This window comes from Electrophorus electricus, chromosome 3, assembly GCF_013358815.1.
Source record: "Electrophorus electricus isolate fEleEle1 chromosome 3, fEleEle1.pri, whole genome shotgun sequence".
Taxonomy (NCBI): Eukaryota; Metazoa; Chordata; class Actinopteri; order Gymnotiformes; family Gymnotidae; genus Electrophorus; species Electrophorus electricus.
Window position 1 is genome coordinate 14,733,248 of NC_049537.1, and position 15,549 is coordinate 14,748,796.

General features: G+C 43.4%; 1 protein-coding gene across 2 annotated transcripts in view; it reads right to left on the reverse strand.

Moving 5' to 3' along the window:
* frmd4ba (FERM domain containing 4Ba) overlaps window positions 1–15,549 on the reverse strand; it is a 38,794-nt gene continuing 23,245 nt past the window's right edge. For both annotated transcript variants that reach the window (XM_026999668.2, XM_026999667.2), the window contains exons 8-23: window positions 15,085–15,168; window positions 14,320–14,385; window positions 14,015–14,072; window positions 13,631–13,717; window positions 8,348–8,424; window positions 7,488–7,626; window positions 7,014–7,155; window positions 6,693–6,826; window positions 6,449–6,565; window positions 6,088–6,316; window positions 5,699–5,755; window positions 5,468–5,576; window positions 4,665–4,829; window positions 3,694–4,463; window positions 3,106–3,229; window positions 1–1,392 (exon numbers count right to left, since the gene is read on the reverse strand). In XM_026999668.2, the coding sequence (XP_026855469.2) occupies window positions 1,275–1,392; window positions 3,106–3,229; window positions 3,694–4,463; window positions 4,665–4,829; window positions 5,468–5,576; window positions 5,699–5,755; window positions 6,088–6,316; window positions 6,449–6,565; window positions 6,693–6,826; window positions 7,014–7,155; window positions 7,488–7,626; window positions 8,348–8,424; window positions 13,631–13,717; window positions 14,015–14,072; window positions 14,320–14,385; window positions 15,085–15,168 (2,476 nt within the window). In that variant the 3' untranslated portion in view covers window positions 1–1,274. The remainder of the gene's footprint in view (window positions 1,393–3,105; window positions 3,230–3,693; window positions 4,464–4,664; window positions 4,830–5,467; window positions 5,577–5,698; window positions 5,756–6,087; window positions 6,317–6,448; window positions 6,566–6,692; window positions 6,827–7,013; window positions 7,156–7,487; window positions 7,627–8,347; window positions 8,425–13,630; window positions 13,718–14,014; window positions 14,073–14,319; window positions 14,386–15,084; window positions 15,169–15,549) is intronic.

Sequence of the window (15,549 nt, forward strand, 5' to 3'; positions counted from 1 at the left end):
TTAAAAAACACAGAAAAACTTCTCTCTAAAAATGACAGTCACAGTCTATATACAGAATTTACATATACATAAATGCCTCTGCTGGAGAGTGGGATGGCATATGCCAGGCCTTGGCTTCTAGTATCACATGTAGTCAGATTTTATAAAATCTCTGAAATTCTATTAGTCATATAAAATAGCCCAAACTGTGTTACATTTTTTAATGTAGAAACAGAAAGGATATCTTTACTACCAAACAAAAGATTTTGGCCTTTAAGGAAGTGACAAAGCAATTTGGCATAAATATGTAACAATGTTTCCTAATACTCAGCAGTGACTTATGCAATGTGCAATGTTCCAGGATATGACTTACATACACATGGCATGTGCATTGTTCAGGAGCCAGTAACGTGGCTTGTGGTAGGTCAGAATTAATTAAGCACCAACCTTAAGCACTCTTGCTGTTTGTGTTTAACTTATAGATTAACCTTCATGTTAGACCAGTGGATGTGCAAAGCAACATTTGACTTCCAAATGACTGGATTGTCATGAATATTTTCTGCAACATTAGAAAAGTAGTAGCTCAGTAGTAACTGGAGTGATGGAACTCTGGCAATTAAAAAAATACTGAAAAATATCAAAGTTCTTGCACAACGTTTAAAGTGTTTTGAGTTCAATGTGAATGCATGATTGTATATAAAAGCTTTGCAAAACACAGTTTCCCAAGAAAAGACACCTTCAGTATCACTAGAAAGATTAGTATGGCAAGATTTTTAGCTAGAAAAGACTGCAAGATATCCATGTGGGTCAATTACCACAACAGAAACCAGCTGGGTTCAATCCTTCACATTAATATTTACTTGTTTGTGTGCAGCGGATATACTATTGTAATATCCTTCCATGATCCTGGGAAAGTGGTCCAGGCTATTTGACACAAATACTCTGCTCCCAGGTCCATAAATTCCCAAAGAAAATTCCACAGCAGGCGTTTCCCAGGGCAGGTCAGGTCGTGCTGTGCTACACAAGTGCTAGTGGTGCATGCTGGGAAAGCACATATGGCTCCGGGACAGCCCCGGGTCTGTTTTAGTTCTGCTCTCTGAGGGGGCAGTTTGGACTCCCCTCCACAGACACTTAGCTGGGAGGGACCAGTCACCCGCACTCTTCTTGATCTGTAGCGCTCTTCACAAAAACACCACTGCTCTCGAGTCCTTGGAGCTTGGTGTCCATAGGAAGGCAACACAGATGGATGTGAGAAAGACTCAAAGAGGAAGAGGATCCACAGCTTGGCTTGATCACTACACTATAGTTCCAGGCTTAGAGTCCTCATGCCAATAAAGTGTCTGATCTTCAGAGTCAAAACTATCCAGCGGGCTACTCGTGTGCGAATCCGTTTGGTTCACATCTATGTATGACCTGTAACACAGGGAATATAGATAAGAATCAAGCAACATTAAGGCAAGCTTATATTTCTGAGGATTTTTCTGAATATTTTAACCCTTGGTTGTCTACACTAAATCAGAAAAATATGGATCCAAAAGAATCACTGTTGCACCAATAGCATATAATACTAATTTTCCTGAAATAGTTTTTTGTTTCCCTAGAAGCTGAGAGATTTAGTAAATCTTAAAAAGTAAGAATTAAACTAATTTGGCCGTTCTTGTTCAGTTGTTAGTAGCCCAGCTCCCAGAATTTTGAAGGGGTTAGACACATGACCAATAATGTGAGGTTTTTTATTTTATTTTCAGCATAGGGTTAAAACATTCACACACCTGAAGCAGACCGTGCACAGCCAGCCAGTATTGCCAGTTGTAACTCGCACACAAGCAATCCAGACACACAAGCGCAGGCATCACGTGTTAGCCCTCAGAACAAGACCCCACCCCTTTTGCTTTGACATCAGACCAAAATGATCCCACCACCAGTGAGCACGCAAACCTCTCCAACAGCAAAAAATGAATAAATAAATAAATAAAATAAAAAATAAATAAATAAATAAAAAACCACACACACTACAGAGCTACCGGACAGGTTTGGTGTTATGAGCATGAAACGGTTGATTGAGCACCCTCGTTACAGAGTAAGTGTGGGTAGTTTGTATGCAGCTCACCACATTCTCTAGTGATGCGAGTCTCACTAGCACTGAGTGAAATAATAGTCCTGGTCATAACCACTGGCAACAGCACCAGGCATGTCTAAAGGTCCTGGAGCTGGGCTCCTCCTAGCAAACGCAGGTGGAGCTCTGTCCATGAGAGGGTCTGGGGGTGGTGCTAGCAGACAGAGGTCGTGGCTGGCATAGAAGGGAGGCTGGTTAGTCACTTATATATGGTAACTGTATGTGTGTGTGTTCTTTGAACCAGGAAGATATGTAAGCCCTGGACATGAGACTATGCTATCTGTAGAAACACAGACACACACAAAGCCATGCAGCTATGGTTTGACAGGGCTACAAACCAACAGCAGCAACATGGAGCACAAAACAACCAGAAACTCCTTAGAAACACTTCACAAAACTCCAAAACACACCACATGAAAAACAGAGGAGAAAAAAATAAAATAAAATAAAACCACATGACGCGTTTTTACTTACTATCAAGGGCTACTTTTAGCAAAGGAAGCTTTATTAAGCCTTTCAATTCTAGAGCCAGCAAAGGGATGCAGGACAGAGCCCGACTGCTCCAGCCGATAGTGAGGAGAAGAGGGCGGAGGGAGGGAGGAGGAGGAAGACCAAGTATGAGGTGAAAAGGGAGGAGGATGGTGCCAGGGAAGTTTAAAAAGGGAACTGGAGGCATGTCTATATGAGAGAAAAAAGCAAGAGAGAGAGCAGCAACGAGAGAGGGGCAGGCATGGGGAAAACACAGCGTGAGGGCAGCTTGCACTAAGCGCTGCTGAGGTATAAAAAAACAGATGTCATCTTAGGCTGTTGGCCCACTGCACTGATATCAGAGCAATTAGCTTGTCTATTCTCATCACTCACATAAAATACATGAACCTATGAATAATATGCAGTGAAACAAACCAAAACCGAACCGATATCCTGCTGAATGTCTGGAACAGTGGCGAAAATGCCCAGCTCTGTGATTAAGGTGGATTGCATTAGGGCCTGACAGAGGTCTTGCAGGATCTTACCTGCTATGTGAAGGGTGGCTGTGGTGGACTGTGCTGTAGCCGTATTCCTGCTGAGAGTGAAGGGCCATGTTGTACTCGGACAAGCCCATGGCCAGTTGGCCACGCCAATTACTTGTGCTAGTTGCTGAAGGAACCAGAGGGGAAAAGTGACGTGGTTGATGATGGTGTGTGAAAATGACTCTTGGCATGACTCATGACTTGTGGCAGTGGACCTTAGATTCCATAGTCAAATACTTTAATACTTTTGTATTAAGGAAATTAAGGAAAACCATATCTCATTTTGTTCTGAATGACAGTTACGCACCTCTATGTAGAGTATGCAGGACTTGCAGTAGTCTTATTACAAAATACATTGTATAATATACCCTTAAGTACACTCAAAAATCAATCATTTTTGATCAATAGCTTATACTTCAGTCAAAATGATACTTGCTCTACCCAAATTTCTCTCAATAATATTCTTCGAAGCAGCTTTATTATTTTATGTCAGAAACCTAGAGAACTGAGGCATTTACTTTTCGAAGTCCAGGCAGTGTTCACATTTTTAAAATTTGGACACATCACTATTCCTTAAAATAAATGCCTCACCTGGTGCATATGAGGAGGTGCAGTCATTATAGTTGTACGTGGACGGCACTGCCCTATAGGCCATGCTGTGCTGTGCACCTCTATCACATTCGTAGGCTGCCGGCTTGTGCACTGTGTTCCGATTATACCACCCTAGTAAGTGCTCTGCCACCATGGCCTTTTGTAGGCTCCTTGCTAGGTTCTCGTTCCTGGGGGGTGCACGGGTCCTCGACTGCCGGAACGTGGCATAGAGGTTCTGGCTCATGCCATCCAACTCGTCCTGCCTGTAGCCCCTGTATGGCTCGTGTGCAGGGTAGCCGTGGTAGGACGGGTTGACATTGTAATGTCCCTCCACCTCATCCTCGCACATGTAGCCACCGTTGGCGTACAGCTGGGGCTCTGGGTAGCATGGGTACCCGGTGACGTAGTAGGCAGTGGTGGTGGGCCGCGGGCGTGGCTGGCGGGTGGGGCAGTGCCCCTCACCCTGTGCTAGGTTGGGCATGCTGCCTGTGTTGGCATAGATGTTGGTTCTTCGACGTCGGTGGCGGTTGCGGGCACGCGAGTGACTGCAGTACTCCGTGCTCGATTGGCTGGTGTGGGAGGAGACATCATCCAGGACATCGGTGCTGTTGCTGCGGCGTGCCACCGAGCTGATCGAGAAGACATGATCCGGGCCATCCTGCTCAACAGCAAACACAGGGCTGCCGACATCACCCACCGCTGGGAAAACCGACTGAGACTCCAGACTGCCACTGCGCTGGCGGAAGTGGCAAGGACCGTCCTCTTCACACCTGAATGTGCATGTCCACCCACACACACACAAAAAAGCTCACTAAGTAAACATTTAAAAATGACTAACATGGCTAACAATAAAAGCTATGATGACAACATAACAGCTAGCATGATACCACCACAAGACTGCTGCCTCCACACCAAGTATTTTCAACCAAATCTTGAATGTGTGTTGGAGGGCACTGCTGGTCATTTGGTACCTGAGATGGATGCTGCTGAAGGCATTGCGGGTGAGCTGGGGTGTGGGGGGCATGCTCCTGGCATCACGCGGCTGCCGTGGGGCAGTGTAGGAGGGGCTGCTGTGTGTTGATAAGTGATCTTGTTGGACGTAGGGGTAAGGTTGCTGGACTTCGGCATAATTTAATCTGCAATGCAGATAAGGGCAGTTTACTTCTTCTGAGTTGGAGTTCTAGTCATTTCGACACCACCCATAAATCGCTCAAAGGGGAGACCCACAGGAAAAGGAAAAGGAAAAAAAAAAAAAAAAAAAAGCTATTCATGTTTTTTCCCCTGATAAGTTGTTGGCTCCATATTATTTCCTGACTCAAAGATCAAGCACTGCCGAAAAATGACACGAAACACACCCACACCCATACCCAAACCAAGCTCCTGACAACAAATGAATTAAATCTTATCTTCTGATAAAATCCAACCTCCAAATCAGTGGACTTCCAGATCAGTAACTAAAGGTCCCAAGGCAGCATGCCGGTGCAAGACTGCACATTTTCTCTCCACACTCCTTTTGTAACACCTGTCTGTGTTTTAGTGGTCACGCCATAACATGCTTTTCTCCTCAGGCTCTATTTTTACCATCGCAAAACTGCGCTCTCAGATAACAGCAATATGTGGAGGGAGAAAGCCAGGCAGGAATGTGGGCCTGGTTTCTTACATGCAAGCCTCAACTGGCTCTGCAAGGCATGGGACCGAACTGTAATGCCAGATCGAGCTAGGGGAGAAGCTCAGGAGGGGTGGGGGGGCGGTGACGGCGGCAGGATTGCATCACCTGTCTGGGTCCTGGGGCTGCTGGTCGTTGGCCGAGGCCCTGGGGTCCGAGTGGCACGGAACGCTGAGAGTGGAATGGGATCGCTGTCGCTGCATTCCAGGCTGCTCGTCTGGGGGTGAGGAGAGAGGAACGGGGTGCTGTTAGCCAGGCTAAGGTTCCCGTAGAGTCAGCCGTTTTTGCAACATGAAGCAGTGCTAACTATATTGCTGAAGAAATGGAGTTAAGCCTTACCATCGTCCAGATTTAGGCTATCAGAGAGAGAGCTGAGATCTGCTGCACTCACATCATCTATAATCAGGACAGAGATGGAGGATATATTTTAATGTCTCATGTCACTGTTGCAAGATGTACCACAATCATCAGTCATTATTACCCTCAAAATCACTCATATCTATTATGCAAGAGATGGAACATTTTGTACCCTACACTATAGTACTCTATTCTCCCTTGCCCATTACTGTATGAACTACCTTAAAGGTAAATCTGTTCTAGAGTTGTGAGTCAGTCTATTGGAGATCTAAATCAATCAATCATTAGCACATAACTCAATTAGCCAATTTAGTGAAGCAAAATACCTATCTAAAGATTAATCTACATTAATTATAAAAACAGGTGTGTACCAGAGATGATCAGTGAGGCTCTTTGAGTGGGCTTCTTGCCAGTTTTCACTCTGTAGTCATTCATTTCATTCTCGATCTCCTGGAGCTTCTTGACAGCATCAAGGTAGATTCGCCTTCGTTTCTTCTTTACAGTTTTATAGAGCTCCGTTTCGCTGGCAAGCTTCTTTGCTGCTTCGACGATCTTCTGCTGCAGAGCGAATTGGCCTTCCAGGTTCCTTAACTGAGGGTCCTGGTGTTGAGGAAATTTCAAATACTCAGTAGCATATATATCAGTCAATATCATTTAATATTGTATGTTCAGAGCTGAAGGTCTCGCAGTACTGCTGAACCATAGCTAATAAGACTGGGGAGGGCAGCATACCATATCACAGGGGGAAAGGTCCTCGAGTTTGAAGGCAGTTCCTACTCGTCTACGTACAGTAGGGGGTTTCTCTCCTGATTCTAGAGGGTATTCCTTAGGTAGCTTGCCAGTCAACGCCTTGTAAAAAAAAAAAAAAAAAAAAAAAAAGTTTAAGTCTCTTTTTAAATAATATAACATCTACTTCAAAGAGGTATAACTTGGTGTCAAGATATAGAGGCATCAAGATATAAACTGAAACACCCACTGCTTCTCTGAGGCAGATCTTCTTAAGATCATTCAGTTTCTGGGTCAGAATATCCTGAAGATGCTTTTCTTTCGTCCTCAGCTCTGTGATCTTCTCTTTCTTCAGCTCCTCACATACCTCAGAATCCCCAGAACCTGAATGTGCAAAGCACAACCTTAGACACAATCTCCATCTTCAGGTCCATAATTATGTCAAACTTGGAGAAGGGCCAAACGTCCCTCTCAGCTCACAACTCCTCATAGATGAGCAACTAATGAGAGGACACCTGTAGTTCAAAGACTTTTATAAAATAAGAGAGTATATTGTCAATGTGCTTATTACCTGCAGAAACCAAGCTTCCATTGCTGGCCATGATGAGATGGTCTTTGCTCTCTTTGCTGACCATCTTACTTATCCTGGGAGCTCGAATATCTGTGAGGTCCATGGCGATGTCACCTAAGCTCTTGGCTGTGGTTATTTTAGCCTTTTTTAGAGAGGAAAAAGGGAGGGGAGAAAGAGCATTTGAGGACATAGTCGCTATATCACGTTAATTAATTTTTCTATAAAGAGCCCAAATCATCTCGCTTCTCGATGGAGAGTAGGAGAGATCATCAATCAGCTGGGAAACTATTCTTGGATTAGAGCTGCCGTTCTCACTGGAGAAAGCAGGTGAGATTAAAGAAGTGCTCATTGCTCCCCCATACGTTATCAAATACACCCTTATTTACACACATACATAAAAAATACAACATGCATGCTTCCATGCATATACTGCGGCATGCCAAACACTTGAAACAGTAATACTAACAGACTCACTTTACTTTGTTTGCGGTCCAGGTAAAACTGGTGCTGACTGATGGCCATTGCCCATATGGTTTTGATCAGAGAGTGGCTGGCATACCAGGAGTGGATAGTCTGTCCAGATTGGCCAAAAGTACGCTTGGACGTTGTCCTCCTGTGGATGCACATGCACGTGTTACAAAAGGGTATAAAAGAATGACCTCAGTGAAGCTGGTACAGAATGACACTTTGATACAGCAAACAACTGCATTGCTACTGCCTGCACAATATTAAGAAGGTACTATACATATCACGGATATAAAACAGCAACAAAAAAGAACACAATACTAATTATGATCATATGTAGTTACCTTAGTAAGGTGGTTAGCTGAAAATGCAGCTGCGTGACGCTTTAAGTTAAGAACTGAAAGGCTGTGATGTCACTTGTGATTACACATCCACTCTAGCCCCCTATTATATATCAAATGATGTACTGCGGATAACTAGACTAACCTTGAACATTGTACTGCTGCAAAGAGTTAACTGAGGTAGGATACTTTACCACTGGTTTCCTTGCTGTGTGGTGCTCACTTTGTGGTTACTTTAGAAGCAGTGCAGTTACATTAAAGGGACTCGCCTCAGTGACTTAATTATGGCCCATGTGGCCAAGAGCAGCATGTTAAATCTGGGTGCAGCACGGTATGAGTACCTAAAATGCTCTAACTGCTGCTGCTGTTAACTGTAGAAAAAAGTCTCAGGGGAGATGGCTAAGAGTTAAATGGTCAAATACATGCAGCCAGGAAGCTATAGCCTTCTGATACAGTGGTTTTGTAACCTCGTAAATCCTCACTGAGTGTATCTATGCTCAAAGGCGTCGTTTTCATTCTTTATCTCACCTGTGAGAGTTGTTGACCTCAACTGCGAATTTCTTCTCCCGGAAATACAAGTTCTCCAGCTGCTTCCAGTGAAAGATCTACAAACAGAAGAAGAGATAGCAGGTTTTCAGGTTTTCTTTTTAGTACATAAAGAACCACTGGAACCTACTATGAGGAAATAGGAGGTAAACAAAAAGATATGTGATGTACAGTTTATGGAAAACAAAACATTTGAATCCTTTCATTCCACAAGCCCAATACAGAAAATGCAACAGGACGGCCACCCAGATGCTGCAACTGACAACCCATTTCTGACAATCACCAGTGGACTTGCGTGAACGTCTATGCGCTTGGCTGCAAGCAGAGGAATAAAAGGCATCCAGTATGAGGTCAATAAAACACTGCTGGTGCTACAATGAAAGCGTAAGTGTTAAGGAAGCGCCTCGGTGGAAATCTGCCCTAAGTGGAGGGGTGAGCTCAAAACAGGGGCCCTGGAAGAAGCACAGGCAAACACACCTGCTTGCATGAGAGCGTGCCCCATGAGACGCAGCTCTTGCGCCGGGACCAGCTACGACCAAAAACCTGCGGCTACGTGCTCAGCCATGTACTGGCGAGATACCACCACACAAGACGATGACAGATCACTCAGGAAGAGTGCGAGCCGAATGGACTGTGTTACAGGACGAGCCGACAATGAGGAACAACACTTGGCTCCTTCAAATACACTCAGGTTATATATTACAGGATCCACAAATGAATGGCTGACCAAGACAATGAAGTGATATGCCTTTTAAATTCCTTCCAGCAAACAACTGAGCTTTTTAAAATTTATTTATTACAAATCTAACTGACAGACACAGTACCGTTTTCATACTGAGTTTACAATAACTCTCCTCCAGCACACCTGTTAGAATACTTGTCCAAGATAACAACCTAAAATGCCGCCTTCACACTGTATTGCAGGATCGGGGATTCATAAAATGGAGTTCTTACCAGTGGAAGTTAGGAAAATCTCTAGAGATTTGTGCCGAGTCCTGTGCTAGTTTCCCACTGGGCTGGGGCTTCCTTGAACAATACTCTCTTGTCTGCTCTCAGAGACCAAAAGGTGTTGCAAGAGCTTCATCTGAATGAGCCCCTCCCATCCACTCCTCCTCCACGTGACATCACAAGCACCGCACGCTGACCTAACCCACCTTTGGCAAGCGGACAGCTTTTAGAATACACATTTCTCTGCCGCTCCCTCCTTCTCTGTGTGTCTAAAACTAGGCCTACCTCTTTCATTTTCTAAGACTTTTTACCTCTACCTCACTCTTTGGCTTTGACTTCATCTTCTTGTCAAACCAGATAAACAGGTTTCACATACATGCACAGTCACAAGCCTACAGTGTGTTCTACCTCTGGTCTCCCTTGGGAAAGAATTTGCTTTTCATTCTATTTGCCATTGTGCAAAAGTTTCAGCACACAGCCGCTCAGTAAGCTTTGGGCTCTGATTCTTGGTGTGTGCATGCCTGTGTCTGTGTGCCTACATGTGTATAATTTTTCCAGCCTCTAAACTGCAACAGTATATCTTGTTGAGCAGGGTGCTAACTTCTCGACCCTCTCGATGCCTCCCAAGGAAAATATGCATGGAATCTACTACTTTCATTTAATCATTAATAGCTGGCCCTGGCACTCCTCACCTCTCTGGGAAAAACAAGACATCCCTCTCTCACAGCACCTAAAGCACTGCTGGAGCTGACAACTGAGAATGTCTCACCCCTTATCAGAGGCCCCAGAAGATCAGTACCTACTTCTACTGAACTCCACAATGCACAGATAAAAATGCAGGCCCTGTAAAAAAGATCATCAGCTGACAAAAGTTAAAAGACAAAAAAAAAACAAAAAACCCACCTTACATTTCTGGTAAAGCTCATTTTTGTTAGAGCTGAGAGTTTATTTGAATATAAAGCACACTGAGATGGTAAAGGTTGTGGGATTGATAATGCAGACACCACAAAAAACGCAAAGATAAGGATCTGTCCTAGAATCATGAAGCTAGGTGTCGTGCAGAATCTGCTATAAAGAGACTTTCTAACAGCTTTTTGCTATAGACCAATCAAATTAATTATCTATGACTTCCCCCAACTAAAATACAGAAAGTTAATTAAAAAGGCAGAAAGAAAAAAATCAGTAACAACACTGCTCAATGTCAGACAGAGCAGGACAAACACGTTATCAAATTTAGAGTTTTAGGGTTCATCCAATAAGTCTGTCTCTGAGAAGAAAAGGAGCAATTCATTAGCTTAACTGCAGTTCAGATAAGGTAATTACAATACAATGCTTGGCATAATTTAAGAGTAATTTTATTTTATCAGGAACTACTGCACTTAAATTATTCTGAAAATGAAATAATTTTGGTGCTATGAGAATGGTTACAACACCATCCCTAAATGTATTTATTAAAATAACTACAAAAATAGCCAAAGAATAAAACGACAAAGTACTATTGGTGCAGTCAGTACACACACATAGCCAGTTGGAGGTATGTCTTTTATGAACAGTAAATTCCCCAGTGGCAAACCTTGCAGATGAACTTGGCGGCAAGAGAAGAAGCTCCCTTCTGCCTTTCAAGACATCACACAGGTGGACTGTGTTCATCAAGTATACATTACAAAGTCAAATTTTCATCTCATCCCCAAAACATCATGCCAGGTTTTTTCTAGAATTCATGACTGACTGTCAAAACAATTATCCTGGCAAAACACATTAATTCAAAACATTTCATCTGCTTCAGGGTCAGTATTCTGGGAAGGAAAATAGCAGTCATGTTTTAGCATTTTATCTCCAAACACCAAACTGCAAACTGATTACCAAAGAAGGATACATTCAGTACTTCCAGTATTGCATTGCATAATGAAAGCACACACACACACGTTCGTGAGTCACTGTAAGAAAGGCAGTGAAGATGAGCCACTGTCAAAATATTTTTCATAGATTCTGACACACCTTAAGCCAATATACAGAACTCAAGTCCCTTCCTACATAGAACAGCGGAAATGAAACTGGAAAGGAATGTTAGAAATGTAGAACATCATGATTACAAGATAAGACTTACTCACCTGAAAAAACGGCAAGAAAACTAGCTATTGGTTTGAATAAAAATAAGTAACAAAGACAATCCTGAGTATAACAACCAGAAAGTATCTTATGAATTGTTGTAATTTTTTGAAGCAAAAACAGGCGAAAGGTGATGGAGTAAGGTCTGTGAGATGCACGTGATCACCCATGTTTTTGGTCATGACGATTTACCATCGTCAGTCCCTGTGTCAATATAACCAGGGATTCGAGGATCTCAACACATACAGCAGCCTCAGGCTCAGCTTTTTCAATATGAACGCATCACAGTTCCATACGCCATCAACTGCATCACCTAATATTAAACACTGACTCACCCAGGCCCCAGGCCTGGGTGAGATATGCCACCATCATACATCAGCCATGAACAGTAACTGTTACCATGTCGACGGGCTCAGGATGACAAGATATACACAAACTATGTGACAAGAGACATACACGTTCATGGTATGAGGCTAAAAGAGACAATAAATAATAATCCTGACAATCCTAAGTAACTAAGTAGCTCTCCCAAAAACACAAAAACAGCTAATGTAACCAAATTAATAGTGCATGAAGTGGAGCACAAGAGTGACATCAGCATCATGCTAGTTACTTTCAGAGATTATTAGAAAAATCACAAGTGAGGATTTTTTATACAGATTACTGCTAGAAAGGCTTATATGGTCAGTACTAGTGGAAAATAAATCTGATCGCTTCATGAAATACCCCAAATACCTCCACAACCACCATTCATACAGAGATATGGGGGGAAAAAAAAGTAGATTTCATGGCATGTTATTTAACAGACTAGGGGATGGGGGGGAGGGCACCATTTAAAAGCTTTTTAACCTGATGACCCCTCATAGATTCCCCATGTGAAGCAGGTCCAGGCACAAGACCTGTCCTCCCTGCTCTCAGCCCCCTGCTAAGCTAATTGTGTATTATTGCTTGGTCAATTGTTTGGGCTGAGAGAAGTACACAATGGCAGGGATAGATTTGCATAATGAGCACAGCCTGCTCGGAGCAGGGTTGGGGAGTGGGGCAGGGGTGAATACAAAGGCTCAAGCATTGACAGCAAGCACAATCGATGCTGGCAAGAAGATGGGGTGCACTCTGACGAGGGGGGGGATGTGTAGTTTTAAAACGAGTGTGTAAAAACATTCACAAGAGAGCGCGAGGGAGGGCAGCAAGGAAAAATAGAAAGGAGGTAGGAATAAAGAGAGGAAAGAAACCCCCCCCCCCCACACACACACACACACACCACCACCACCACCTTATATAACTCTGCCAGAAGAGCTGGTAGAGAAAGAAATTGAGAGCAAGGAAAGGATGTACTCCTGGGACAATGCCAACAAATCCCTCACAACCAATCGATGCCTCAGAGGAAGAGTTGACTGGCAAAGGCAGCGCCATCTAAGCCAGGCCCTCCCACTTCAGGTGCCCCATCTATGGTTGGCGGGACTCCAGAGGCGACCCCTGCCTCCCGGAGGCGCGCCCCGTGGAGCTCCACAATTACACCCTCTCTTGCAGCACCGGGACACCCCCTTTAACGTTCTGCCACTGGGCAGGGCACACGCATGCCCAGATGAGCTCAACTGAGAATTCAGCTAATGGATGCCAGTAAGTACACAGAGCAATGAAGGGGGGCGGGGACAGGGACAGGAACAACAACAAAAAGAGTGCAGTACTACAGCTAAATGAAAAGGAGCTAAATGTATGTACAACTTACAGGGAAGGGCAGAAAGCCAAAAATTGTCTCAGTGAAAATGTCTAACAGGCAAGCGAAAGGTGCTAATTAATCACAGATTTATAGCAGGAGAATATCCTATTTCATTGACTGCTGTGTTTTGTCTCTGAAATATAACAGGACACTGGTAGAGTCTTCGGGAAGAGATTTCCAACAGTCACGATGAAAGTACCCAACTCTACCAATTAGCAACATGGTGAAATGCACAAAACATCTCTGTTGATATGAGCACCATTACCACAGTTTCCCTCATCTTAACGGGCCATTTACAGCTTCCTGTCAATTCTCACTGTATCACACATTCTCAGTCACCCTTAATGCTTTTCTCACAGACTGACTCAGTGTGACCTTATTTACAGTTTGGTGATATATTAACTTGGAAAGGTAGGTCTAGAGATAAAGCCTCCACGGGGTGAGGAGGAGCATGCCGCAGTGGTGGTGACAGCAACACAGTGTCCCACCTTCCTGGGTGTCAACTTGTCTTGCTGGTCATACTGGCCGATGCCTTTGTAGCTGATTCCCAGCCACCACGGGATCCCCTGCTTGTCCTGCGAGAAGGAAACAGCAGACCTTTTAAAATGTACAGTCTTAAAGAGATGCTAGGCCATTACTGAGGCAATTAGCCTGTAGTATTAGCAAAAGAAAGAGATCAAAAGCATACACTGTTGCTAGTCAGTTTAGGAGCATCTCATTGGAGAGTTTTAATGAGCTAGGTCAGCAAAATGGAAGCTTTAAACACTACTATAACTGTAGCAGATGAGGTACTAAAATTCTGCTTTTGTGAAGCAGGAAACACTTTAAACCACTTCTAGTTGTAAAATGTCACATTATAAAAATTAGCATACCTTCACTTCATAATAATGAACCCCATATGCAGGTAAAGATTCCACTAACAAAAGATACCTGTTGATGAAAAAGCAGGGATTATTCATTGCAGATAGGAAACTACTTGACCAAAAAGCCGTTGGGATGGACTACATTTCTTAAACACACCAACTAAAGCAATGTGGTTTAATTAATTTAATGATTGTGACAGGCTGTTTAAGACCTTTTTCCCCAATGAACCCTTGGCAGTGGAACAGGTCTAAAAAAACCTTACTCCTCACTGCACTTACTGGGTGTTGGAGAGATAAATTATCAGGATGCTTACTGTACGATGGCTTTTCCTCTGGTAAGTCCTTTGAGGGTCTTGTAATGTTCAATTACCTTGTCTTCACTGGGGGGGAAGGAATAGATTGAGAGAGAGGCAGACAAAGAGACGGGGCGGGGAGAGAGGCACATCTTCATCTACATGTGCAAAGTGAACAGTAATTGAATGCTAGGCTAAAGTGTGAATGTGCCATTTGAAAAGATTGTGCTCTTTAAGCAGTAAGATTCAGAGTTCAACGTGTTCATCCATGAAATGCCATCTGCCCAACTGTCCTTTCAATCACACACTCTCGGTCTGCCATCTCCTCTTATTACACTACACACATGCCAACCCAAAGTCACTAGCACTTTTGCAGCTGCTTCTGGATACATGCCCCCACCACACACACACACACCTAGATTTTTCACTTGTCTGATACAGCTGTTCTTCCTCCAGAATGTCCTCTGACTCAGGCTGACATATCAGTAGAATCCTATGTTAAATAGCTGCCTCTTCACATCTAGGTTTTTAAAACACTGTCTTAGCTTAGCAAGATCATTTGAGATTATTAGGTTGCAACATGCAATGCATGAACATATCTGGCTGTGCTAAAATAATTTTAGCTATCAGCATTTAAACCTTATGGCTATTAAGCTTCTAGCACCTGAGGATGATAATTAAAGAAAGCTTGGGGGGGAAACTTAACGTAAATTGAGGGAAATGGTAAACAAGTAAGCAAAGGCTCTAAATGGTTCTTGCTCCTTTCAAAGTCAGCAAATGTCTTACCAGTAGGCCAGGGATGGGTGCTCTTTTAAAACAGCTGTGGGAAATGTAGGGAGCTTCTTTAAGTCTGATTGTGCACTTTCGTCACTAGAAACAAAAAGAACATTTCACATTAGAAAACTGACCTGCAAGGCAAGGAAAGACAAAGACTCAGTACCCTCTTGGAAATGTTTATGTACAAGTGAGCTATAGACTTGAGAAAAACCATATAAGGTATTCATTGAGAAACACTACAAAGGTGAGTGCGCAGACATAGTCTTGTTTGGTCAATGAGATATGCGATGAGGAAGATGGAACCTCGCTTGTGTCTTAGGAGTGCAGCAGGCTTAAACACAACAGGATTCACACTGATAACAGCCAGCAGAAACTGATGTTATGAATATTTTCTCTCAAGGGATTTGCTGATGTTTGCAGACACCACAAGATTTGATCTCTCCTCATGTCTTGCCAAAGCTCTAGATAAAGACA